At 46.2% G+C, this 25032-nt stretch overlaps 1 protein-coding gene across 1 annotated transcript in view; it reads right to left on the bottom strand.

Annotated features, from left to right (window-relative positions):
- TRIM29 (tripartite motif containing 29) overlaps window positions 1–22706 on the bottom strand; it is a 34603-nt gene extending 11897 nt beyond the window's left edge. Inside the window, exons 1-4 of the mRNA XM_066639711.1 lie at window positions 21858–22706; window positions 3845–3940; window positions 1787–2020; window positions 899–1097 (exon numbers count right to left, since the gene is read on the bottom strand). Coding sequence (XP_066495808.1) covers window positions 899–1097; window positions 1787–2020; window positions 3845–3940; window positions 21858–22706 — 1378 coding nt within the window. The remainder of the gene's footprint in view (window positions 1–898; window positions 1098–1786; window positions 2021–3844; window positions 3941–21857) is intronic.
- Between the last annotated feature and the right edge of the window lie 2326 nt (window positions 22707–25032).

Here is a 25032-nt window from a genome sequence, read left to right as displayed (position 1 = left end):
GTTAGGATGGCTGTGTTGCATGAGCGTTTAAGGGCCCAATCCTATGCGTCTCCACTAAGAAGTAAGTTCTATTGTGTTCAATGGGACTTACTCCCAGGAAAGTGTGGATAGGATTGCAGACTAAGATATATGCCAACCCTGAAAGGGTATCGCCAAACTGAATATGAGGAGATTTCATGGACATGTGAGATTGCCAGGTTGAAAACATCCACAGTCCTGATATTTTTGAGGTGGGATTGGATGGTATCAGAAGAGAGTTGACCCTTGAACAATTGGGGGAGGGGAAGCTGGTGACAGGATACAGCCGAGCAATCAACAGGCAAGGACCAGCAGAGATGTGTAGTAAAGTGGGGGGGGCAGCAGCTATCCCCGCAAAGGCCTGAGATGAATCTTTACCACCCAACCACCTGAGGAAGAAAAAGCAAAAGACCGGAGAGAAACAAACTGGCAGCCCTTGCCACCTGGTGCCTAAAAGGACAAGTTTTCTAACATTTGGAATCAGGACCATTCAATGAAGCAGATCTTCAATACGTCTGAGAAAAGAAAGCAGCAATGGTCACCTGCTTAGGTGGTTTCAGGCACGCTTGTACCAGCCTATGGGGAACTTTCAGGTCAAAAATTTCAAGAACTAAAAACACTGGACCCCAATGAGCCTTTGCCCTATGCATCTAGGCACACTGACACGCTGATTTGGCACTGAATTAGGAGACCAGACCCATAAGCACCTGTTCTGGTTGGTTGGTTGGCAACCTTCAGTCTCGAAAGACTATGGTATAAGCCTACAGCACCCGGTATTCCCAGGCGGTCTCCCATCCAAATACTAACCAGGCCTGACCCTGCTTAGCTTCTGAGATCAGGCGAGATCAGGCATGTGCAGGGTAACAGTTGATTTCCTTACCATTCTCCATGTGGTTCCTCTCGATAAAGTTCCTGCTGAGGTCTGCCTTGCAGACCTTTTCAACATGCCTCATGCATACATTCATCAGGTCATCCCGAAGGAGCCCCATAGCCGGGCTCATGTTCTCTCCCTCTAGCAGGATGCTGTACGTCGGCAGAGACGGAGGGATGGTATAATTTCTCATCATGGCTCCAAATTCCTGCCAAGCAGCATAATAAACATAAGTGAGACTCAGCGGCAGAGCATGGCATGGTCTGAAGTTGGCATGCAACATCTTTGCTGGGAAAGGAATTATATGCATGCCTTATTGAGGGCCAGCATGGAAGAAAGATGGAATGCAAATGAAACAATCTACTGGCTAGAGGTCAGACGGATAACACTGAAAGGCTATGAACATCTCGAAGGGGTCCGAGGAGAACTTCCAGTAGTTGAAGGCTGGGGTCTCAATCGATCTCTCCTTTCCACTACTAGCAGAATCAGTTAGGCCAGTGATTCCCAAACTTACCTGGGTCACTCTGCTCCCGTGGCCTCTTCTTCCTGGCTCAGTTGGGTGCCACCATCTTGGATCTCACAAAATCTGATGATATCCAATATGGTTTATGGCCAATTCTTATTTGGGTGCCACCATCTTGGATCTAGCGAGATTCCACAAGATCCAAGATGGCGGCACCTGGGGAAACAGGTAGGAAGGGCTACTGGGGACAGCCTGTGGCACCCCTGTGAGTGCGACACAACATCCTGAGGCATTGCAATGCACGCTTTAATTGTCAAGACACAGAATTCAGCACAGCGGTGCAATGCAGTAGCTGCATCAAGAGTTGGCTTTTGTTCAGAGGTTCACATCCAAGGGATGTTTTCCAGGGGAGTGGAGAAAAAAACCTTGTTTACCTGCAGGAAAAGCACGGAATCACTGATCTGGCCTATCTGGTCCCTGGTGTCCTTATCCTCTTGCAAGAGCTTGACCCTTTCTTCCAGCTCCTCCACAATCTCCTTGATGTTCTCCACGGCAACCTTCTCCCTGTGGTCCAGGCCAGCTTTTATTTCATCCCGCTGCTTCTCCAGGTCACGGATCAGCTCTTTGAAATGCTGGTCGGTTGTTGCTTTCTCATTGGTAGTGAAGTTCTACGTGGAGGCCAATGAGAGAGAGAGAGAGAGAAAGAAAGAACGTTTGGAGGGATGCCACTATGACTCTTATGTAGCAAATCAGCAGCAGCTGCCAGACCAGACCCACAATCCAACCCACACCTCTGTGCACACCAGGGCTAAAATGGAGCATCTGCCTGGGCAGTGAAGGTTTATCAGGTATCAGAGTGTCTCCTCCCCTCCCCCCCCAACCCCTGGTGCAATAGACTCTCCTCACAGGAAGATTTATCGAGCCTTCCTGTTCAGGCTGGTGAGAGATACTTAGTTGTGTGAAAAATCTATGGAGTGCTTCTCAAACCGCAACCCGATGCCAAGATGGGTCACAGGTTGGGCACACCTGTCTTGCATCTGTTTGCAGATGTTTTTAATCTGTTTTTAATATGTTGTGAGCCGCCCTGGGTCCCTTTGGGAAGAAGGGCGGCATATAAATAAAGTTTATTATTATATTATTATTATATTCAAGTTAGAGCCAAACCGACACAACCGGAAGTCACTTCCTGGGTGCAACCCACTTCCTGCAGCCACTCCAACATCATGCCAGCCCGGGACAGCCTCCAGAAGTCTCCACGGACCTCAGAAATGGCTCTGGACGTGGCCTCTGAGTCACTTATGGTTTTGCAATCAGAAGTCACTTCTGGGGCCATTTCAGAGGCCGGCAGACACCTCCAGAGACTTCCCAGGGCAGAGCAATGTCGGGATAGCTACAGGTGGTGAGTTGCAAACCCCCCCTCCCCCCGGATGAGGTGGATTGCAGCCTGGGTAAGTTTGAGAACCACTGATTTATGGCATTCTGGGGGAAACCGAAAGAATGCAGGTGCATCTCATGAAATTTCTCTGGGGGTTCCGCACACCCCTTTTCATTTATACAAATGGTTGATCAACAGCCTCAACCTTTGAATAACATAGGCCTACAAAACTGAGGGTCAGAAATGTTTTTCCCAAACTTTATGGTGGTTTGATATGAATTTGGGGTGCCGATTCCAAAAATGGCACCCGTTTTGCCCTATCATGTCTAGTTTTGGAGATATAATATAGCCTCATTAGTGAATGGTTCAAGCAGCTTCCTCACGAGGAAGCCATGGTGTAGGCTTCCTCATGAGGAAGCTGCTTGAACCATTCACTAAAGAGGCTATGCCGCGTCTCCAAAACTAGACGTGATAGGGCAAAACGGGTGCCATTTTTGGAACCGGCACCCCAAAGATACCCAGGAATTAGCGAAACGTTTAAGGAAGCAAAATGTGTGTTGGCCTGTGTAGTCGGGGGTTTGAACAACGGGTAGTGCAATTAAGATCCTATTAACAAGAGGCCCAGTGAATTCAGATAACGAAAATACACAGGAGCTGTCCTGCATGCTGGAATGAGATACAGGCTTTGCATATTTCGCTTCGCATAATTTTTGCTACACCCTGACATATTCAGGGATGAGTGCTGGCAGGCGAGATAAGCAGGCAACTTGGAGAACCCAAGGCCTGAGACTTAGCGGTCAGGGTAGTCCCCGGAGTGTGAGACGAAGCTAGGCCTTCTGCCAAACCGGTTGCGGCAAGAAGCATTTTTTCCCATATTCACAACCAGTGTCGTTGGTCAGGAGCTAAAGAGAGACTTGAAAAGAGCAAGAGGTGGGGACGAGAAGCTGAAATAAGACACGCAAAGGAAAATGGAAGTCAGGAGAGAAAAAGAGAAAGGGGAGAGGATGTGGGGGTGAGCAGAGAAAGAGAGAAAGCAACAAGCGGATGAATGCAGGAGGTGAGGGGAAGGAGTGTGAAGATCTGAACAGAAGAGAGGGAGGGCTGCGCGGTTCCTCACCTTGATACGATCCCTCTCCTTGTGCCATTTTTCCACCTCGTCTTCCAGCTCTATGATCTTCAGCTGCAGCTGTTCTTTTTGCAGAGAAAGCTCGGTCTGCGAGAGGGAGAGAGGTCAGAGACCAATGAAACCACACAGCAGGAGGCCCACTTCAAAGCCAGATTGATGCTCCCGACTTGCGCGTTTGGCCCTCCACCACGATGCCTGCGGGCTGCCGCTTCCTGGCAATACTTGAACCGCGATTGTGGATTTGGCAGCAGGCCACATCTAGATATTACCAATGGGTCAAACAATCCAACTCCCTAAGCGGTGGGGGGGGGGGGGGAGAAAGCCCTGAACCATCAAATCAACTTCATGAATAACATGGGGACTACTTGGGAAGGAACAGTGGAGTTGTGAATTCTGCTGCATTTCCATCCCGATGGAGTCATCCACTGGAGGGTCAGGGAGACTGATTTCCACATCCAACCGCGTTTGAAGTCAAGGGCCCTGCCCAGGGTGTGCCTGTGCAACAATAACAGTTTTTTTAATGTAATTATGGAATGACTTTGCAACAGGCAGGAGGACGCCCTGAGCAGAAATTTTGTTTCAACACGACCATGTATTCATTTGCTCTGGGTCTAGCGCTTTCGGTGCTATAATCAAGGCAGGGTGAAGTCTGGGAAGGAGAAAGAACTCACATGCCCAGCTCTGCTTGGGCAAAATCAGCTGATTCATTCATTCAGACATCATCCCCCCTCCTCTTCTCGTGCACAAGCACAGATGAAAAGGCTCAGTGGTCAATTTTCTTTCCAGGTCCAACAGCATGTTGGAGGGCTGATCAGGACTGGGTTCAGGGGAGGAAGGAGGGTTAAAGCCCCCTCCTGTCTCCTCCAGGGTACCTGTCTGGATTAGGCCCCCATGTTTTGTTTTCACACAAAAATGCAAGCAACCTTGAGTCAGTTATGTGACTAAGGGTGCAATCCTAACCAGCTTTCCAGCACCCAGGTAAGGGCTATGCAACTCCGAGATAAGGGAACCAACATTGCCTAACCTTGAGAAGGCCTCTGTGACTGCCCCCCCCCCCAACTGCAGGACGCAGCACATGACCCACTGGCACAGCTATGCCAGTGCTGGTAAGTTGATTAGGATTGTGCCCTAACTTTACCAATCTTTGGGTGAATATGGAACAGATGGATTCCTGGCTGGTACCAGGTGGACTAATTTGAGGACACTTGCACTCAGTGCATGGAGCCAGTCTATGGGTGTATGCACTGGGGCCAACCTGGAGGCTAATTTGCATCAGTGGTGCACCAACGTTCAGTCTGTCCATGCGGTTTGCACTGTGCAATGGGTCGATCATACAAGTGTTCTGTGTGACACAGCACAAGTAGGGCAGAGGCCTCATACAAAATGCCAGCTTGGACCAAGGCCCAACATCCTGTTTCCAGCAGAAGCCAACCAGATGCCTCTAGGGAGCCCACAGACATGGCATGAAGGTAACACCATCCCGTCCCTGTTGTTCAACTCCAGCACCTGGTATTTCAAAGCAGACTGCATCTGAATATGGAAGTTCCATTTAGCTAGCATTTTAAATGCTAGCAATTAAATTAGCTAGCCATTACATTAATTAGCTTGGCTTGGCAAGGTAAAGGAGGTGCTCATCCTCTACTTCGGTCTACAGAAGCTGAGCTCTGCTGGATCACACCCAAGGCCCATCTGGTCTAGTCCAGTCTGCTGGAAGCCCAGCTGATGGGGATGAAGGCACACCTCTCTCTTGCCATTGCTCCTCGGCAACTTGTGTTCAGAGACCTGCTACCTCTGGATGACATCTCCACCCCATGCCAGCAGAAGGAGGCACTTCAAGCCATTGATTTCCTGTCTCACATTGGTATATTCCAAGAACAATTTCAGGAGCTTCAGGTTCTTTCCCAGGCAGTGTTGATTTGCATGGAAATTACACCCCACCCCCAGGCATCAGGGCAGGTACAAAACGTTGTGTGCCTGGAGCAGACCAGAAAGAACTGATCCAGGGAGAAACATCTCTTCAACCACATTTGCTTGCAATTTTTTTTTTGGAATCCTAATTCTTTAACACAGTTCAGGGGAATAACTAGGAGGGATGCAAAGCACTAAATTTTGCAGGGACCTTCACTAAGGCATGCAAGCAGACCCTCCTCCTTCCCTTCAGAGCCAGGGGAGCAAAACCGAGGTGAATGCTCCCCCGTTCGGAATGACTCCGAAGGGGAGAGGGAGGGGTCCCTTGCATGTTGCAGTGAGGCTCCCTGCAAAACTTAGTGCTTTGCACCCCCTCTAGCTATGCCACTGCTACAGTTTTTGGTTTCTACTCCCCTCAACATGTCCAATTATAGACAACATGTCCAATTATAGATGATATCTCTGACATGAATCATCATTAATTTCTAATAAATTAACCCCAACTATAGAACACTTTCGGATTCATTTTTTTGTATTTGATAGCCTTGCCTAAAAGCTCAAGAGCAGTTTTCAATATCAACTCAGGATGTATTGCAACAATGCAGACTTGCAAGTTATATTGGTTTACATTAACAGGAACAGAATGGTATAAAAAATCCAGAATGCATATAGGGAAACACTCCTAGATTCTTTATTTTTTAATTAGTAAACCTGGGATATTGTGTGTGTGTGGGGGGGGGGGGAGATCCCCAATGTAATAAATATCACACACTGAATAAATTATAGATAGGGGAAAATGTGTCAGATTTTCCCTGATATCTTGTGTGGATATATATTCTTTCCCACCCAATCCCTAGGGTATAAGGTGAGAAAAAACTGTTCTCATTTAATTCTTGCAACACAACCCTGTAAATTAGCCAGAGAGACAATAACCTGCCTAAGACCACCCAATGAGCACATGTGTGAGCAGAGATTTGAACCTGCGCCCAAGTCCTCTGTTCCACTCGCTGCCTCCACACTCAGTCTGTCCTGGCACAGAATGGATCTGTGTTAAAGCGATCTGGGGAAGATAACGCACTACCCTGTGTGAATGAATGTCTCACTTGGGCGGAGGGCTTCACCGACACCTGGGAAACAGCAGAGACGTGCCCTTAAGGGAGCAAATCCTGTCTACTTGAACGGGTTTAACTGCCACCTCAGCCTTCCTCTGAGGAACTTGGATGCTGTTGAGATGCCAAGGATCTCTTCGCGGAGAATTCTCTGCACCCGGACAAAACCAGTTCCCAGGAAATAATCCCTTGGGTGGGAAGCCATGACACACAGAGCAGCTCTTTCAACAGCATTGCTTTTGTGGTGTGGATCCGATCTCCTGGCTTTAGCAAAGGTGTGGGCCCGCTGGTGGAGAGAAGGCACTGTCAAGGAGCTATCAAGAAGGCAGATTGAGACTGATGGAACATCCAGTTCTGTCTCAAAGCAGAGCTCCCAGGAGTCCGGCTCCGCTCCCTATTCCTTGTGGCACTGGGGTCTGCTTCCATTACAAGCCCAACAGGCCGAGCTCTACGCTCCTAAGGCACCATCGAGGCTGCAGTCACAGCCTGCCTGAGCATCAGCTGATCTTAAGGGACCAGCCCTTGAACACAGCATTCTATGAAGTCACAGCCTCAGTAAGTGCTTCTCAGTGTGAGTTCTTTGCCCTGTGTTAGGATTCCACCCAAGTGTCTAAACCACTGCCCTGCTGGATGCCCTGTATTTTCTGCCTGCTTGCCTCTACGTACCTTCTTCCAGTCCCTCTAATTTCTGCTCATGCTTTGGAACTTTATCCTTGCCTATTTGGGACTATACACCTTCCTCCTGGGCCTCTGGGACCCTTGTCGCTCCCCAGGTGCTTCACCTTTGCCTCCTTTGAGTCACACATCTGTCTTTCTTGGACTTATGGACTGCTCTTCCCAAGCTCCAGAACCCAACTTCCCTGAAAATTGACCCTTGCTGCATCTCAACAATGGGACATTTACATCACCGGGGCTGTCTGTATAAGAGGTAGAAACCGACACACTGAGTAAGGAATGAGTTGGGCAAAGGGTTGGTATTGCCAGAACCTAGTGAGGTGATGCAGACCAACAGTGTAGTATACTCAACTGGACTCTGGCCATAGGTAAAGACTTGGAAGGTGAAACCTGCAGTGGGCAGACAAGGCAATACCTCCTGCTCCATCATTCAAGGGCCATAGACATGGTGACAGGGTCACCCAAAACAGTGGAGGACACAGTGCCTATACCTTAAACCACTGTATGGAATTTTGACAGGTGCAGCTTTTTCAGCCCTTCCATGTTGAGTTACACCTGCCAAAATTCCCTTTTCTATATAATGGTTGAAGATATAGGCACTCTGTCCTACTTTGTATCTAGTCACCCCGCTTGGTGATCATCTCAGAAGGGAGGAAATCAGGAGGAATTTTTATTTTTCAACACTCTTGGCCCCTGGGACAGGACACAGAGGCAAAAGAGGAGGAGCCAAAACAAAATATCGAGGGTTGAGGAGAACCTGGAGGAATCTTGTTTCTCAGGGGCAGAGGAATGAAGGCAAAATCTGGTGAGTCAGCAGTAGAGCAAGTCAGTAGAGCAAGTCAGGACCCGTTAACTTATCCGCTGGACAAATTCATGGAAGAGAGATCTGTCAGTGTCGATTAGTCATGATGGCTACAAGGAATTTTAGTTGACTGAGGACAACAGAGGGAGAAAGGAATTGCCTGCTTCTCTTAGAAGTTGGCTACCACAGAATGGCAGATGCAAGGGAGTGGCACCAAAATGAAGGTGTTTTGTGAAGCATCTGGTGGACCACTGTGAAATACAGGAAGCTAGACTGATGGACCTTCGGCCTGATCCAGCAGGACTTTTCTGATGTTCTTAAAAGCCCAATGTAGGCTTCCTAGAGACATCTGGTGGGCTGTGGTGGGAAGGTGGACTCTGTAGAGCTTTTCGTCACTTGGAATTTACTGATGTTTTAAATCACACAACACTGAGTTCCTTAATCTGAGTTTTACTAGTAGCAACATTGTCCCAAGGGTGGGTCTGAGAGGCACATGATAGATACCATGACTTGTTTGAAGCTAAGCAGATCTAGCTGTGGTCAATGCCTGGATGGGTAACTCAGAAACCCCATGCATGTATGCTGCCTTATGTTCCATGAAGGAGGGGAAAGGCAGGATATTAATTAAACCAATAAATGCACTGGCTGGCTGACAACTCAATCAATGCAGGGCCTTGGCGAAGGTCTGAAAGTGAAAGAGAAGGTAGGTGATTACCTTCTTATGGTGCTTGTAATCAAGATGGATTCCAAGGGGATTTCTAAACTTTTAATAACTAACTCATTGTATAAGCTATAATCCCTTTGATCTGCTCTCATTCCCGATTTGGAAGATGGAGGCTGTGTCAACATCCATCTCGGCGGTACAATGTAGGACAACCGGAGTGACTGCAAATGAACATTTCAGTGGTAATTTAGGGCCGGCCAAATTTCAGGCCTGTCGCTATCCAAATGCATCTTTGCCCCAAGATTTATGGGAAAGATAGTGAGAATGCCGGCACACGAGGCATTCTAAACAGGTATAGCGTGGAGAGGGGCGGGCAAAGGATGAAATGGGAGCAGTGAGGCAGGTAATAGAGTACACCAAAGAGGTGTGATTTATGAAAGGGGTGGGAGAAGTGTGCTGGCTCATATATTAAAGGGGCTCATGAAAAAAGCTAGAGGAAGTAATTTTTTTTTTTTAAATGGGAAAAAAGGAGTAAATCAAGAAGAGACTCAAGGAAAGGATACAGGAGCCCAAGAAACCATGTTCCGAGAGCATCACGAAAGGCGAAAATGTACGCAATGTTCCTCTTGTTCTGCTTTATCATTCTCTAAGTGTAACATCAAGGTTTCTTTCCCCTTGTATTGCAGGCTATAAAGTATTTCACATTTTCCTACATGGTCAATGCTGCTTGAGAGGTATTGCCATTCCAGCATGCTCCACACTTAGAGGAACATGAGAGAGCCAGGTTTGGGAGGTGGACTTAGACCTGGATGATCCAGGTTCAAATCCCCCCTCAGCCACAAAGCTTCCTGGGTGACCTTGGGCCAGTCACTTTCTTTCAGCCTCACCTACCTCACAGGGTTGTTGTGAGGACAAGAAGGAGAGGAGGAGCAGCTGTGTAAACCGCCCTGAGCTCTTTGGAGGAAGGGCGGTATAAAAATGTAAATAAATAAATAAACATTCCAGCTCCCTGGTGGTGGTGGTACTCTGGAGGTAATGCAGTTAGCTGACTTACAGAAAGGGGGGCATGTAAGGAACTTGGTTGTGGCATGACTGAAGCTTGTGGGACCCAGCTGTCAACCCATGTATCTGTGTGCTCCCCTCCCCCCTTTAATGCACTTGCAAAATCTTTTAGGAAGAAATATGGGAGTATGTAAGTACAGACATGCCCCTTTCGAGACCCCTCCCGGATGGCTGAAACTACAAATATGGACAAACGCCCATCTACATGGCCTGGACCCTATGGAAGCACGAGCAGCCTGGCTCCTCACCATCCCAGAGGGGCTTATGAGCCCTGCCAAGGTTGCAGACGTCTGCCTGCGGCCTCGGCAGGCCTCAGAATGACCGTTTTCAGCCAAAAAATGTCACTTCTGGTTTTTGAAATGGCTTAATGCTCAAAAAAGGCATTAGGAGGGTCAGGGAAGCCCTGGAAGGTGGGAGACACAGAGGGGGGCTGCCCACATCCACAGATATGTGAAACTGTAGATATGAGATCCACGGATACACCCCCCACCCCTGTATACATTCTGTACCAGATGCAAAAAAAATGCAAATGGTTAATCCAGACCATTCTAATTCCGGTCAGTGGGACACTGCAACCACTGGGCAAGGAGTGAGATGGGAAGAAGTGAGTGCAGTTTCCTCAAGAGGCTCTCTGGGTCAACTGCGCACTGTCCAAGCATCGCCAAGCTCCTCCTTCCACCCCCATGCAAAAGCTACAGCATCAAAGCGCTACAGTGTGACTTTCAGGGCTACAGTCCCTGAACGAAGGAAAAGGACTCTGTGCTCTGAATAGCAGCAAAACAGAAAGAGGCGCAGGTAACATAACAAAGGCACAGGTGCACCTACCTTTGTCCCGGTGCCAGACAATGAAAGGTGCTGGCCCCACAGAAGTTTCTCTCTGCCATTCATCAGATGTGATATCTAGGACACAATCAACCTCCCCCTTTTAAATCATGCTTTTATCTATTGTATTTTTAAGCTCTTCTCAGCAGAGGCCAAAGTGGCATTTAACCTCCTCTGTGGCCTAGCTGAGCTAAGTTAACTGAGCTAAGCTAACTAGTTAGCTGAGCTAAGGCTAAAACTGAAATTTTTAGTTTAGGCAACATTTGAAGCCTATTTTGAACATTTGAAGAGTTCTTGCCGGGGCCAAACATCTGAGAATTTTCAAGGAAAGTCAAATAAGCTCCTATATAATAAAAGGAATTTCTCAGAGGGGTTTCATGTATTTCTGGTTTAAGCTGGAGGAAATAGTCCTGACCACCAGCTCCAGCAACTAGTCACTCCTGAAGGTACATATATAGGATGGTGCCTATATATGGTCAAATGCTGGTGAGCACAGAAATGATATGATGCAGGCTTCCAGGGAGTACACCCCTTCATATTGCAGGTGAGGAAATCACATACAGAAATACCATATGCCAGGGAGATGGCCAGCTGAAAGACACCAGGTATGCAAACTGAGTGCTCTGAGTGATGACCAGCCATCTAAGCTACAGGGGAAGACATTTCTCTAGGAAGGAAAAAGACCCCAGACATTGGAACAGCTCTAACTAACAAAGGGATTTTCCACAGAAAATCCATTTCCACAGAAAGGGATTTAGGGTTGCTGTAGAGGTCAGGACTTTCCTTGGGCTAATAATAGTCTTTAGTGATTCTGGTTCTGATTTCCATGTGCTATGCCTCTTGGTGTTCTTCCAGTAGTAACCTCTGGCTTTACCCCTGGTTCCCACTTGATACATGCCTTTGGCTCAACTCTGACACATTCTTCTTTGCTCCATCTTGAGACTGTAAGAAAGGTCTGAATTTGCTACCTCTGGAACCAGCCCTAGAAGTGCCTTCAAAAACTAACAGGAGAACTGGAATAAGAATAGGTCTTGATCTGAGTTGGAAGATGATGTGCCCTGATAGTTATCAGCTTAGGCCAGCTGACTGAGACATCAAACAGCCCAAGTTCTTTGCGGTATTGATATTATGGATAAGCACATACAACTCGTGTGCAAATCAGTAACAGATATGGTCATTAGATGAAACCAAATGTAGTGGTGAGATGAAAAAGGGACTCAAGCAAGTTCTTGTCAAAGCCCACTGAGCGTTCTGAGCATTCACTCAAAGGCATTCCAACCCCTTGCATGGGGGTTGGCCAAACCTAACTGCTATGAGGCATCCAGGATGACAGAATTGCTATTCTTGCATCATGACTTGTGCAATGTGTTGAATCAACCCACATCGGTGTGGTGCCTCCTTCATTCAGATGACCTAAAAAAGATGGTGTCTTTGGAAACCTTTCCTAGGAGTTTCAGTGACAATGAATTTCAAAACCAGGTTAATTGTAACCAAATCCAGGTTGGGTATACAATTATATCAATATTTGGATTGTAAATACAGGGCTTTGATCTTGAAAGGCTTAGGCCCAATACATCTGCTAGCTCGGCGTCTTCTCTATGTCCCATCACAGCCTCTCCAGTTGACCAAGAGAGCCTTCATTATGGAAATTTGTTGTGTGTGACCACATCAGACTACCAAGCACATGGAGAGATGAGCCATGTTCTCATGAAATATACAGGGTGAGACGCACAGAAGACGCACAGGGAAGAGCAGAACAGCAGCGTCCTCCCCAATGCACACATGTACTTTTGAATGTCTACATGACGTATCTAGAAATGTCCAAGTGTAGGGTTTCTAGAACCGCAGAAAAGCAAAATGTTCCATCACAGGGAGAGTACCCTAAGTGAGCAATTGCACAGGTGTATAAACCATGCAGACACTCCACTATAGTTGCCCTTCTGTGTGTATTCGCACACCTGGATATATTGTGAGAACAGGGCTAGGCACTGTCTCACCACTGAAGAACACGCCCTTCTTTTGAGACTAGCAAAGACACATGATTCATAAGCCTTGTGAAAACTTGGTTTGAAACAGGTCTCTTTGGTCATCACATGGGTGACCAGTGGAATCGTTTGGGGGCTGCTAATCTTTGATGGCCTCCTTTGTTCCTGTTTCAATGAATTATCAACTGCACAAGCAATCTTTGAAGATGCAGAAAACATCCGAAATAAACAATGGACTTTAAGAGAGAGAGAGAGAAGCAATTATTCAAGTTGCAATTTTTTTTTTTTCATTCCAATAAAGGTTTACCATCCCTGATTTTTTTCCATCTTGATTGCAGTGGGTGTTGACCTGGATGGTGAAGGTGAGATTTACTCCTTATCACGGAATTTGGCCTTTCATTGGCATCTACCTGATCTCAACACATCTTCCAAAGCCACATTCTTGTCCCACACTGTTGTTGTCCCTACACCTACTTCTCATCCCAACACCTACTTCAACAACCTGGTGATCTGCCTCATTCAGCTGACTTAACTGACCTACTGTACTTTCTGGTGTACAGAAATCATTTACTTAGATTTTTATCTTGCTCTCCAACAGAGACCTCAGGGGAGATTGCGACACTGGGTAGTCTCCATGACCCAATTAAATAACTAAGAGCAACTGATGTAGGTCACTGGGAAGGGCCAGCACAACACCTGTCTGGTCCATCTGTCCCCAACCAAAATATTTAAAACTATGGACTTAGCAAACTAACTATGCAAACTAACTTAGCAAACTAACTATGGACTTAGCAAAAGACACATTGCTGGTCTCAGGAATTGCAAAAGACCAGTGTCTGTTTATCAAGTCAGGGCATTGCCCCTTCTAGCTCAGTAATATCCACACAGAACTCTCAAGGTTTGAGACAAGAATTTTAATACCCAACATGGAGGTGTTGTTAGAGACTGAACCTGGATCCTTTTGCATGCAAAGCAGGCACTCTTCCACTGAGCTATGGTCCCTCCATTGCTAAAGCAAGATGAAATCCCAGTTAAGCTAGTCACCAGCATCCCTGAAAATCACACACACTCGGGGAGAGAGAGAGTACTAAATTTCTATGCAAATCTGAGAAGAGCCACACTGAGTATCACCAAGGGTCCTTTTGAAGGATTGTAGTTCAGTGGCCAAGCATTGCTTTGGCTGTAGAAGACTCCAGCTTCCATCCCTGCCACCTGAAAGTCAGGCTTGGAATGATCCTTGCCTGAAATCCTAGAGAATTTCTGCCAGTTGGTGGAACCTGAGCTTGAGGAACCAAGCATCTGACTCAAGAAAAAGTAACTTCATATTTTCCTAACTCAATATTCCAGCAATTTACAACGTTCTCACAGCACACTGACCTCTATGGTCTTTGTCTCTTAGGATGTCACGTCCAGCTTCCAGGAGACTTTTCCGGGTTCTTCGGCTCTATTTCTAGGGCACCTGCCTGTAATCATGAATTGCCTGTCCCTGTTCCTCTGCCGACTCTACCACTGGACAATTTGTTGCTACAAACAGTTGCCCTAGAATCAGAGCCAATGAACCCAGAAGAGATTTTCAGCTATTTTCAACTGCTGTGCTGCTCCAAACCTCTATGGCACTCCTGCAGACCTTTTATGGCACACCAATGTGCTGAAGCATGGGTATTCCACGGATATTCCAACTTGCTCTTGGCTTGGCTCTTCCGCAAGTCTTAGAAGAGACTTGGCTCTTCCGCAAGATGCTACAGGGAAATTCTCAGTTGGCATGATGAAAATACAGTAGCTATCCCTTAGTGACAGTGTGTGTTAATCCAAAAACGTGGGTGCAGCTTCAACTGAAATGCCCACTGACTTGTTTGTACCTGCCAATGGATAGATAATCCTTTGTTATCCTGTCCTCTCTTCCTTCCCATCGTTTTGTAATCTCGTCCATTCCACTACAATTAACATTGCAAGCTCTTTAGGTCAGAAACCTATCCTGTTGTTCATAGTTCTTGGTAAAATATCACATACTATTATAATAATTTATCAATACTAAATATGTATAAAATAAATTAATATTTATTAACTTTATGTATTTATCTCATCCATAAGTAGACATCACATTTGAATGTGACCTTTCCATGAAGGAATTCAACTTGGCATTTGTGGGATTTACTTTCATCTTATCCTCGCAACAGCCTTGCAAGGTAGACTAGGTCGAGAAACACAGAATGGCCCAAGGTTAGCCAGTGAACCTCATGACTGAGAGGGAACTAAACTTTGATTTGCCCAGCTCTCATCCAAATACATACCACATATTATTATTACTGTTATTCTTGCTTGTGTATTGATTAAAATATGTATACCCTTCCATCCCTGAGGGTCACAATATTTAAACACACACACACACACACACACACACAGAGAGAGAGAGAGAGAGAGAGAGAGAGAGAGAGAGAGAGAGAGAGAGACCACAAATTGTTGTTGATAAAGGATCCAAGTGGCCTTTGTGGTCAGCCAGATCTTGTCATCGGATCAGCAGAAATCCCTGAGAAATTTCACTTATATTATTGTAAACTGGCTTAACTTCTCTTGAAAGTTCTCAGATATTTCTCCTTGGGAAGAATCCTGAAATTTGCTTCCATTTCATTTGGTATAAAATTTGGAAACAAATCCTAAAATCAGCTTAAAGAGAAGACCCAAGTGTGACAGGAAGCAGAGAGACCCCCATTCTAAGCTCCACCCCACACCACACCCCACTTGCCCCCAGACAGTGCTTAACTAAGAATTGCCATTAGTTATTACTAGTATTACACTATTAATAATCACTCATTATAATCATAATATAATTAACAATCTTATTGTTATAATTAATTATTAATTATGCCATTATTGTAATTAAGTGTAATTGATTGTTAACAATAATACTAATTATTATTGTGTTTTTAATCAGGGATGCGACTCTATTCAATATACACCAGCGTTTCTCAGCCAATAGCATGGGTACCTCCAGTGGTACTTGAGGTGGTGTCTGGTGAAATTCACTGGACCCCTGGACACTTGACATGACACAACCAACAGTGGTGCAGCAGGCAGAGCACCAAAGCATGCTTTTCCATGCTCGAAAAAGCCCTCTTGTCCACCCTGAGCCTCTTACTGCGTTTGCCGCATCTGGCTTCCCAACCCGGAAGTAACTGGTGATGATGTCATTGGCAGTTACTTCTGGTGGTACTTTGAATGGGAGAACCATGTGAAGAGGTACGGCAGAGGACAAACGTTGAGAAACACTGATATACATCCTTGAACCCTTGTTTCTGCTCCAGGTGAAAGCAAGTAACAAAATGGACGTCTGCAGCAACTGTTGCCCTGCACATGCCTGATCTCAGCTGATCTTGGAAGCTAAGCAGGGTCAGGCCTGGTTAGTACTTGGACGGGAGACTGCCTGGGAATACTGGGTGCTGTAGGCTTATACCATGATCTGGGAAGCTAAGCAGGGTCAGGCCTAGTTAGTACTTGGATGGGAGACCGCCTGGGAATACCGGGTACTGTAGGCTTATACCATGATCTCAGAAGCTAAGCAGGGTCAGGCCTGGTTAGTACTTGGATGGGAGACCGCCTGGGAATACCTGGTGCTGTAGGCTTATACCATAGTCTTTCGAGACTGAAGGTTGCCAACCTTTGAAGCATCCCGTGGGGAACTCTCACGGCTCCCTCAAACACACAGTTCCCAAAAGGCTGGCGGAGTGCTTTGAACAAGTCCTCATCACGTGCGAACTAGTCTGTTTAAATTAGATATAACCAGTTCCAGTCACTGGCAGTGCTTCTAAAGCACTTCATTAAACCCCACAAAGGGAAAAGAAAAAAAAAGCAAATTTAAAAAGAAAGGCATAAATCAAAGCCTTCTCCATCAGATGAGATTTGACATGAGACAAGAAGGGCTGGTCCAACATTTCTTTGTATGTATTTACGGGCCTGTGGTTTTCAGACATTTTCTCTGATGCTGGTTCAGGGTGTTTTTTTGTGACTTTTTTTTCCTGCTGCTGCTTTGTTTTTTAAAGGGCTGCAGAAAGAAGAAAATAACCTTCAAGATGAAGCTAGTGTCAAAAAGAACCCCCCTTCCCCTTTTTAAATGCATGCATCAGACGCCTTGGAAGCCTTTCAGAATTCTGTTTGGGAATAATCTGTGTTATCCTAAAGTTCTTTTGAATGGTCTGGGAGTCTGAAAACAAATTTTAATCAGTAATCTTTTGGCCCTGTGTTTTGTCCTGATATTTTAACTGTGTGTGTGGATGGTGGGGGGGTGGAAGGGGAGTGTAGGTTGGTTTACAATCTTATTGTAAATTTATGGGCCTGAAAAGCTTGGAAGACTTGAGAGAAGGTTTGAAAAAGTAACTCAATAGAGAAAAAAGACGGAAGTAAGAAGCAGAAGCCGAGCGGCTTTAAGCATAATGCGATAGGCAACATGACACCTTGTGGTATCTTCACGTCACCTCTTACATTCAAACGGAAAGATAGGGCTGAAAAATTCACATAATCCTGCTGAATCCCCCATATTGGGCTAAACCCTGGAAGGCAGTAAATCCTGAGAGATTCTGTCTCTCACAGCTAAAGCTGGAAAGAAAGCTTCATGCCCTGCTGGAAAAAAAAGAGGGAGGGGAAGAAGACTTGAGCAGCAGTGTTTCCCGTTGCAACACTCACAATTTTATCACAAATCAAGGTGATGCTTCCAGCTTTTTGGTGTTTCGAAGTGGAGAAAATGAGAAGGTGGATGAAGGTTAACTAAACTGACTCCCACCACCCCTTCAATATTTATCTAATCCTTTTTTTTTTATCCAATCTAAAGATGTCTATAGCTAGGATTGTCACATACAAAGGCGGACAGAGTGCCTCTACCTTTAACTTGTATAGAAGAGGGAATTTGGGCAGGTGCCACTTTTTAAACCCTTCCATGTCAAGCTGCACCTGCCCAAATTCCTTCTTCTATACAATGGTTAACAGTAGAGGCACTCTGTCCCCCTTTGTATCTGGCAACCCTAGATATAGCTTGATTCTACAGCCTCAGTGCTAGTAATCTGCATGCATTTACAAGAATTAACAGGCAGGACTCATAAATGGATGGGGATCTTCAGCTCTGTGAGCCTAGAGAGATGTAGGGCAGGGAGGAGAGCTTGACACTCGGAAGGTTCTAGGTTCAAATCCCGTTCATCTATGAAACTTACTGGGTGACTTGGGAGCCGTTCTCTCTCTCTCTCTCTCTCTCTCTCTCTCTCTCTCTCTCTCTCAGCTCACCTCACCTCACCTGCTTTACAAGGTTGTTGTAATAGAAAACAAATTATTTTGAGAATAAAGTCGAAAACAAATTTTGGGGGGAGTGTTTGGCCTCTTGGCTTGAAATTAAAGAGACATTCACATTTCCTTGGTGTTGAGATGACTGCAGGTAACCAGCTCATGCAGGTTTTTGTGTGAACACCTATTGCCAAGTCTCTTGCTCAACCCACAACACGCATGCAGCCATCCAAACCAAATTCCACTGTGTTTGCGCTCAGAACCAGGTCAGTGGTCTTCCAGTTAATTTCAACTAACCTCAAGTCACAGCATGCCTGGCAAATCACAACCTACACAACAAGCTTTCTAAACCAGAAACTGGGAAGGCCAAGAGATGAAAGACCAAGTGCTGAGTCCTTGCGAGAAGTGCAAGACTTCCAAGTGTAAATTTCTCTTTTCTTGAGAATGGACAACATTCATTCATTTTTTTTTAAGTTACTGGTCCTCATAAAGAAAAAAAACATTAGCATGTGTTGATACTTTGCCCAGTGCATGCAAAGACTCCATATATCCCTATTTTCTTGGGGGAATTCCCATTTTCTGATCCTGATAAATCACTCTTCCTATTTGCAGGAGGACTGGTCTAGAGGGCTGAGCCTCCATTTGCCTGAAGATAACATCCGAAGGTCGCCAGTTCGAGGCCACTGGCACCGTGCAACCTTAAAGCAGCTGACAAGCTGAGCCGAGTGATTCCATCTGCTCTGAGCGTGGAAGGATGGAGGCCAGAATGTGAAACCAGATCAGAAAGAAACATCTGAATGTTGTGGTTCTTGAAAGATAGAACCTTCTTACAAATTGTAAAAATTCCTACTGGGATTTAATTTGCCTGCCTATGTAAACCGCCTTGAATAAAGTCTAAGGAGAAATCTGAGGACCAAGAAAGGCGGTATAGAAATACCTGTATTATTATTATTATTTGGTACATACTTCTGCTTTTAAGAATGCCCTGTTAACGTTTGGTTAGTATGACTTGCTAGAGTTGTCATCGTTCAGCACAGGGGTGCCCAAACCCCGGCCCGGGGGCCACTTGCGGCCCTCAAGGCCTCTCTATGTGGCCCTCAGGGAGCCCCTAGCCTCCAATGAGCCTCTGGCCCTCCAGAGATTTGTTGGAGCCCACACTGGCCCGATGCAACTGCTCTCAGCGTGAGGGCAACTGTTTGGCCTCTCGAGTGAGCTGTGGGATGAGGGCTCCCTCCACTGCTTGTTGTTTCATGTCTGTGATGCAGTAGCAGCAGGAAAGGAAAGGGCAGCCTTGCTTTGTGCAAGGCCTTTTATAGGCCTTGAGCTACTGCAAGACCTTCATTCATTCATATAAGTTCATCTTTAATATATTCATTTATGTAAATTTATTCAAATTTGAAATGTAAATTAATTCGGCCCCCAACACTGTGTCAGAGAGATGATGTGGCCCTCCTGCCAAAAACTTTGGACACCCCTGGTTCAGCACATAGACTACTCACGAATGCTCCTTTTCATTCACATCTCTGCAAACGAGAGCTGCCTGCAAAGCCTCGATCTTTACATTTGAGTCTTTACAAGAGATTGAGCCACTGGCTTTGCAAAGGCTTGAGCTTTTTCAGACACTGGGTTGGTAAATGCACAAAATGCAATTTGACTTCTGCCACCAAACCCTGGGATTCAGATGCATCCCTCATTACAAGTTTGTCTCTGCTTTCGTTTGCAAAATGTCGGAGGGTGTGGTGCCCAGAAAGAATTCTAGACACCTAAATCTATACTTCTTCTGTTAAACCAACAATAAAGGCTTAGGGGGCCAGAACCCCATTACCATCCTACTTCTCTTTAACCCTTTCAAACACTGTGTCACATGCTGTCTCAACGCTCTGGTGTATTTTGGGGGGTCTTCATCTTGCTCTACTTTATTCTGTGCAATTATTTTGCATTTCTCCACAAATGAGATGCTCCACCAAAGTTATGCTCCCTCTGGTTTGCTTACCACGGATGTTTCTGACAAACCGCTGACAAATAATGGGTCCTCCATTGTCTAACCATGAGAAGAAAAACATTTTTAACCCACATGAGGGCAGAATTGAGACCACTGACAGAATGTACAACTGCAAAATCATTCCCAGAAGCAGATGTTGGAAGGATGACGTGCCTGGTTTGCTATCCTCAGCCCCTCTGCTCCCTGGGATCTTTTTGAAGGTCTGTCGGGGTGGATCACTGGGTTGATCTTAAATAAGCAACTTGCTTCTTATCGGTAAGGCTGCTTCTGACCTGTTTTTGACTAGCCTGGTCTGGGTCATGTTTCATGTCCTGGTCGAGTCTATTTTTAATGGTGTATAGGTTTTTAGACCATTAACATCTAAAGGCCCAACCCTATCCAACTTTACAGCTCCGGTGCAGCCACAATGTAGTCCTGAGGTAAGGGAACAAACGTTCTCACACCTTGAGGAGGCCTATGTGACTGTCCGTCCCGTCCCCCCACCACCACAGGATGAAGCACGTGCCCCACTGGTACAGCTGCACTGGCCCTGGAAAATTGGATAGGATTGGGCCCTAAGCCAGTTCTGAGTTGAGAGCAAAAAGTATACCATTAGAGACAGATTTGGTAGTGCCCAATTAGTTTTCTCAAATGCTTTCCTTCGTCTAAGGTAAAAACCCAGTTTCGGGGGGGGGGGGGAATCTTACATATATCCAGGTTTTCCCCAATGTCCTGTTGTTTTTAAGAGAAGTCCCCTTTCAGGAAAAAGAAGACATTACAAGCCTCCCCAAAGGTGAAACGGGCTTCTGGTGAGTTCAGCATTACTCACCCTGACATTACTCACAAGTCATGTCTGCCACAACTTAGTCTTCTACTCAGTTATTAAAGGTATGTGTTATCTTTATCCTCCTTGGTCTTCAGTCTCTGAAGACCTTCCCAGGCCCCTTCCTACAGCCTCCTTTCCTTGAGGAAATTCATCTAGCTTTACATTCAACCACCTATAGTAAGCCCTGCAATCCTCTGACTGTGACTTGGAACCGTTTACTATGTAGGGCTCCAAACTCCCTTGCAACAGTACCGTCAATTCAAGAACAATGCATATCGCATCTCCCATGCTGTCTCAACCATCTGCATCTCCCCCATACACCAACAAATTCTCCATCTTCCCCAGTTCCCACAGACACCCACTGCAGCAGTTCCCAAGAGCATAGCTAGATGCCACCAAAATCCTAAACTCACCAAACAGGTACTGTTTTTTGTATAACCAAAGAAAAACTAGAGATTCTCATTGTGTCTGTAATCAGGGAATACCTAGGGTCCCTGATAGTCCTTCCCCTTGACAATTAGGGATCAAGTCACACATGCATGTTCATATTGGTTACCGCAGCATCACAAAACCAACTGAATGTGTCCAGATTCAGTGCCAGAAAGAGAACTTTCACCGCATCTCAAGACAAAATACTTTCCAGCATCATCAGTGTCACACATTCAGGTGCAAGTCATTGAATGATCACTGAGTGATCAATGGATGCGAAGTCAAATGATGAACATGCATTATGTGAACCAGCTCATATGGAAAGTCCAGACATTGGAAGTCAGAGCCATCATCAAGCACTGATGTCATTCGGCATACTAACGGTTGTTGGAAATGTTTAGCTAGAGAGCTCTCTCCAGGGGGACACTGGTGCAGAAAGAGCAAGCATTGAGTAATATGTTAAAATAGGACATTACCTCTTTGCCGGATTTCTCTACTTCTACAGTCACCGTGGTGTGGTTCTTGTGCTCCTGGAACATACAGAGATAACAGATGCAGACTTGATCTGTCTGGCAGAAGAGCTCCATCGTCTTGCCGTGCACTGGGCATTTCCTGGCTTCGAAATCTTTGATGGGGTCCAGGAGCTGGTGGTCTCGGAAAGCAGACCCTTCTAAATGGGGCTTCAAGTGGAGCTCACAGAAGTTGGTTTGGCAAACCAGGCAACACTTCACTGCCTTCTGCTTGTTGTCCACACAGGAGTCACAAAGAATCTCTTCTGCAGTCGCCCGGGGTCTTGAAGTTGAGACTCTACTGGCCCGATTATAGGTGCTTTTCTTGACCTCTCCAGTTTCCCCAAGGGAGGCTGTGGGTTTCCTGAAATCACCAATCTGCCCACTGGAAAACAGTGGTTTTTTTGCATCTGCGTCACTGGTGAAGGATTTCTTGGTGTCCATAGCAAACATGGTCTTCCTCAGGTCCCCTCTCTCTGGGAAGGAAATCTGGGACCTCCGGGTTTCCCCTAACTGCGCAGAGGGGAAATTGGGCTTCTTGAGATCTCCTGACTCCATGTTGAAGTAGGAGGTTGACCTCTTCTCATCCGCCGAGTCCACAAACTGGATGATCGGCCTCTTCCAGTCACCCCCAGAATAAAGAGAATTTTTGACCTGACCTGTCTCCAGGGAGGGACTGGAGTTTTTGTTGGCATCTTTCTCCCCCTTGTTTGGGCTGGAGGATTTCTTCCCTTCTTCAGCTTCTTTCTTTGGGGAGGTAGGGTTCTTGACATCCTCTTGTTTCATGGTGGTCCCATTCGCCTTGGCCGTCTCCATGCCGTAGCCTGTTTCCCACCCTTGCCTCTGTCTGACTTTCTGCCCTGCAATTTATCTCTGTCTCCTTGCAGGAAGTGGTCGGATTTGGGCCTAGCGTGTCCTTTTCTCAGACGCAGGCAACCTTGCTGGCCGTTGTCCCAGCAAGGAATGGAAGAGGAATTGAGAAAAACTTTACCTAAATGCCACACCTGGGAGACGGGGAGGAGAAATTAAGACACCTGAATTATTCTGGGCAGAGCCAAAGAGAGAGAGAGTGCAAGACAAAGCCCTGTTACAAAAGGCATCAAGAGATCCAGCTGTATAGTTAATTATACAAGACAGTCCACACCCAGGAACATTCTTGTCTAACCAGGTTTGGGAATGGAGCTTTGCTTATGTGTCACTTTTTTTTTCTTTTCAAAAATAATTTTCATTAAGAGTCAGCAACCAGTTTGGCTACCTGTTTCAAAAATAGTTCCCTGTTACCAGCAGGAGTGGAGTTAACTTTTCCAGTGATTTGAGCAGGGTCACCTGCAGAGCAGAAGGTACACACAAACTGAGTTTGAGTAAGTGGGTCACTTACGCACCCATACAAAGAAGCAATTAGATTTATGAATCAAATGAATGCAAAGAATGGGGAAACAGTCGTTTAGGGAGATGGGTTTCCAGGTCATAACAGAAGAACAGAAGAAGAGCCCCGCTGGATCAGGCCAAAGGCCCATCTAGTCCAGCTTCCTGTATCTCACAGTGGCCCACCAAATGCCCCAGGGAGTGCGCCAGATAACAAGAAGACCTGCAAGGCCTCCTGGGAATTGTAGTTTAAGAACATAAGAGCAGCCCCACTGGATCAGGCCATAGACCCATCTAGTCCAGCTTCCTGTATCTCACAGCGGCCCACCAAATGCCCCAGGGAGCACACCAGATAACAAGAGACCTGCAAGGCTTCCTGGGAATTGTAGTTAAGAACATAAGAACAGCCCCACTGGATCAGGCCAAAGGCCCGTCTAGTCCAGCTTCCTGTATCTCACAGTGGCCCACCAAATGCCCCAGGGAGCACACAAGACAACAGACACAATCTGCGTCCCAGTGCCCACCCCTGCATCTGGCAGTCGGGCACCCTGCCTCTAAAACCAAGAGCTTGCACATACCTGCTATGACTTATAACCCGTAATGAACTCTTCAGAACCCGCTCAGACCGGGCCCCAGAGATAGTGAATAACTGGACAAAGCCACCCAGTTTCTTCAAGAGAACTAGAAATGGGGGGAAAAAATGGAAGCTGAGAATATCAGACTTTGAAGAACCACTTCTGATATTATGCTTTGAAGACCCACAACTTAATACGTAAACTGCAACTTTGATAGTCAGGGCAGTTTGGCAGTGGAACAGATTGCCAAGGGTGGTTTCTCCCTCACTGGAGATCTTCAAGCAGGGATTCAACAGGCACCTGCTGGAGAGGCTTGAGGAGGATTTCCTGACAGGCAGGGGGTTGGACTAGATGACCTTGTGAGTGCCTTCCAACCCTATGATTCTATGAATACTCCCCACATTTATCTAAAGGTGAATAAACGTGTACAGTTTCTATTCACGTTCCCTTCAAAAAAATAAACCATTCTAATGGTGCCCACGTTGCCCTCCACTATAAAATTTGTGAGGATGCTTGTGCCATTATAAGGTGCAACAATGACACATATGTAGCCACCTGCGAAACTTCAGTGACCTGACCGAATCATTCCAATGGATCAGTGGTGTCGGTAGAGGGTTTCGGGGGTATGGGCCGCACCAGATGACATGCATGGGGGTGGGGTGTGACACCACTACTCACCAAAACTTTTTAAATCTTGGTATTTTCGAATAATACCACCATGTTATATATGAATCAATGCGTAATTTCATGCAGAACGCAATGAAGCAAACCACATGGAAATATCTCTATTATTTCCAAAGTTATAGCCGAAAAATCAGCTGGAGGGACGATGGTAATCACATGGTAACATCACCACACCCACTGCCTGGGGCACTGCCCTGCCCACCGCATGGGAGGAGGTCCATCATGGGGGTGACATGTTGGCCTCCCACACTGGGTGACTCCACACTGCAATGAACACACACCCTTCCCATGCATCAGGGATTCCCTCTGTAAACTGTGCTCTCTGTGTTTCTAAATGCCCAAGTATGTAATGGTTGGTTGGCATTTAGACTCGAAAGACTAAGGTATAAGCCTACAGCACCTGGTATTCCCAAGCGGTCTCCCATCCAAGTACTAACCAGGCCTGACTCTGCTTAGCTTCTGAGATCAGACAAGATCGGGAGATAGTGTTCAGTATAGGGAGATGGTTGGCAACCTCC

The sequence above is a fragment of the Tiliqua scincoides genome, chromosome 11 (assembly GCF_035046505.1).
Source record: "Tiliqua scincoides isolate rTilSci1 chromosome 11, rTilSci1.hap2, whole genome shotgun sequence".
NCBI lineage: Eukaryota > Metazoa > Chordata > Lepidosauria > Squamata > Scincidae > Tiliqua > Tiliqua scincoides.
Note: the sequence above shows the minus strand (reverse complement) of the source record. Positions and strands in the feature narration are given on the sequence as shown.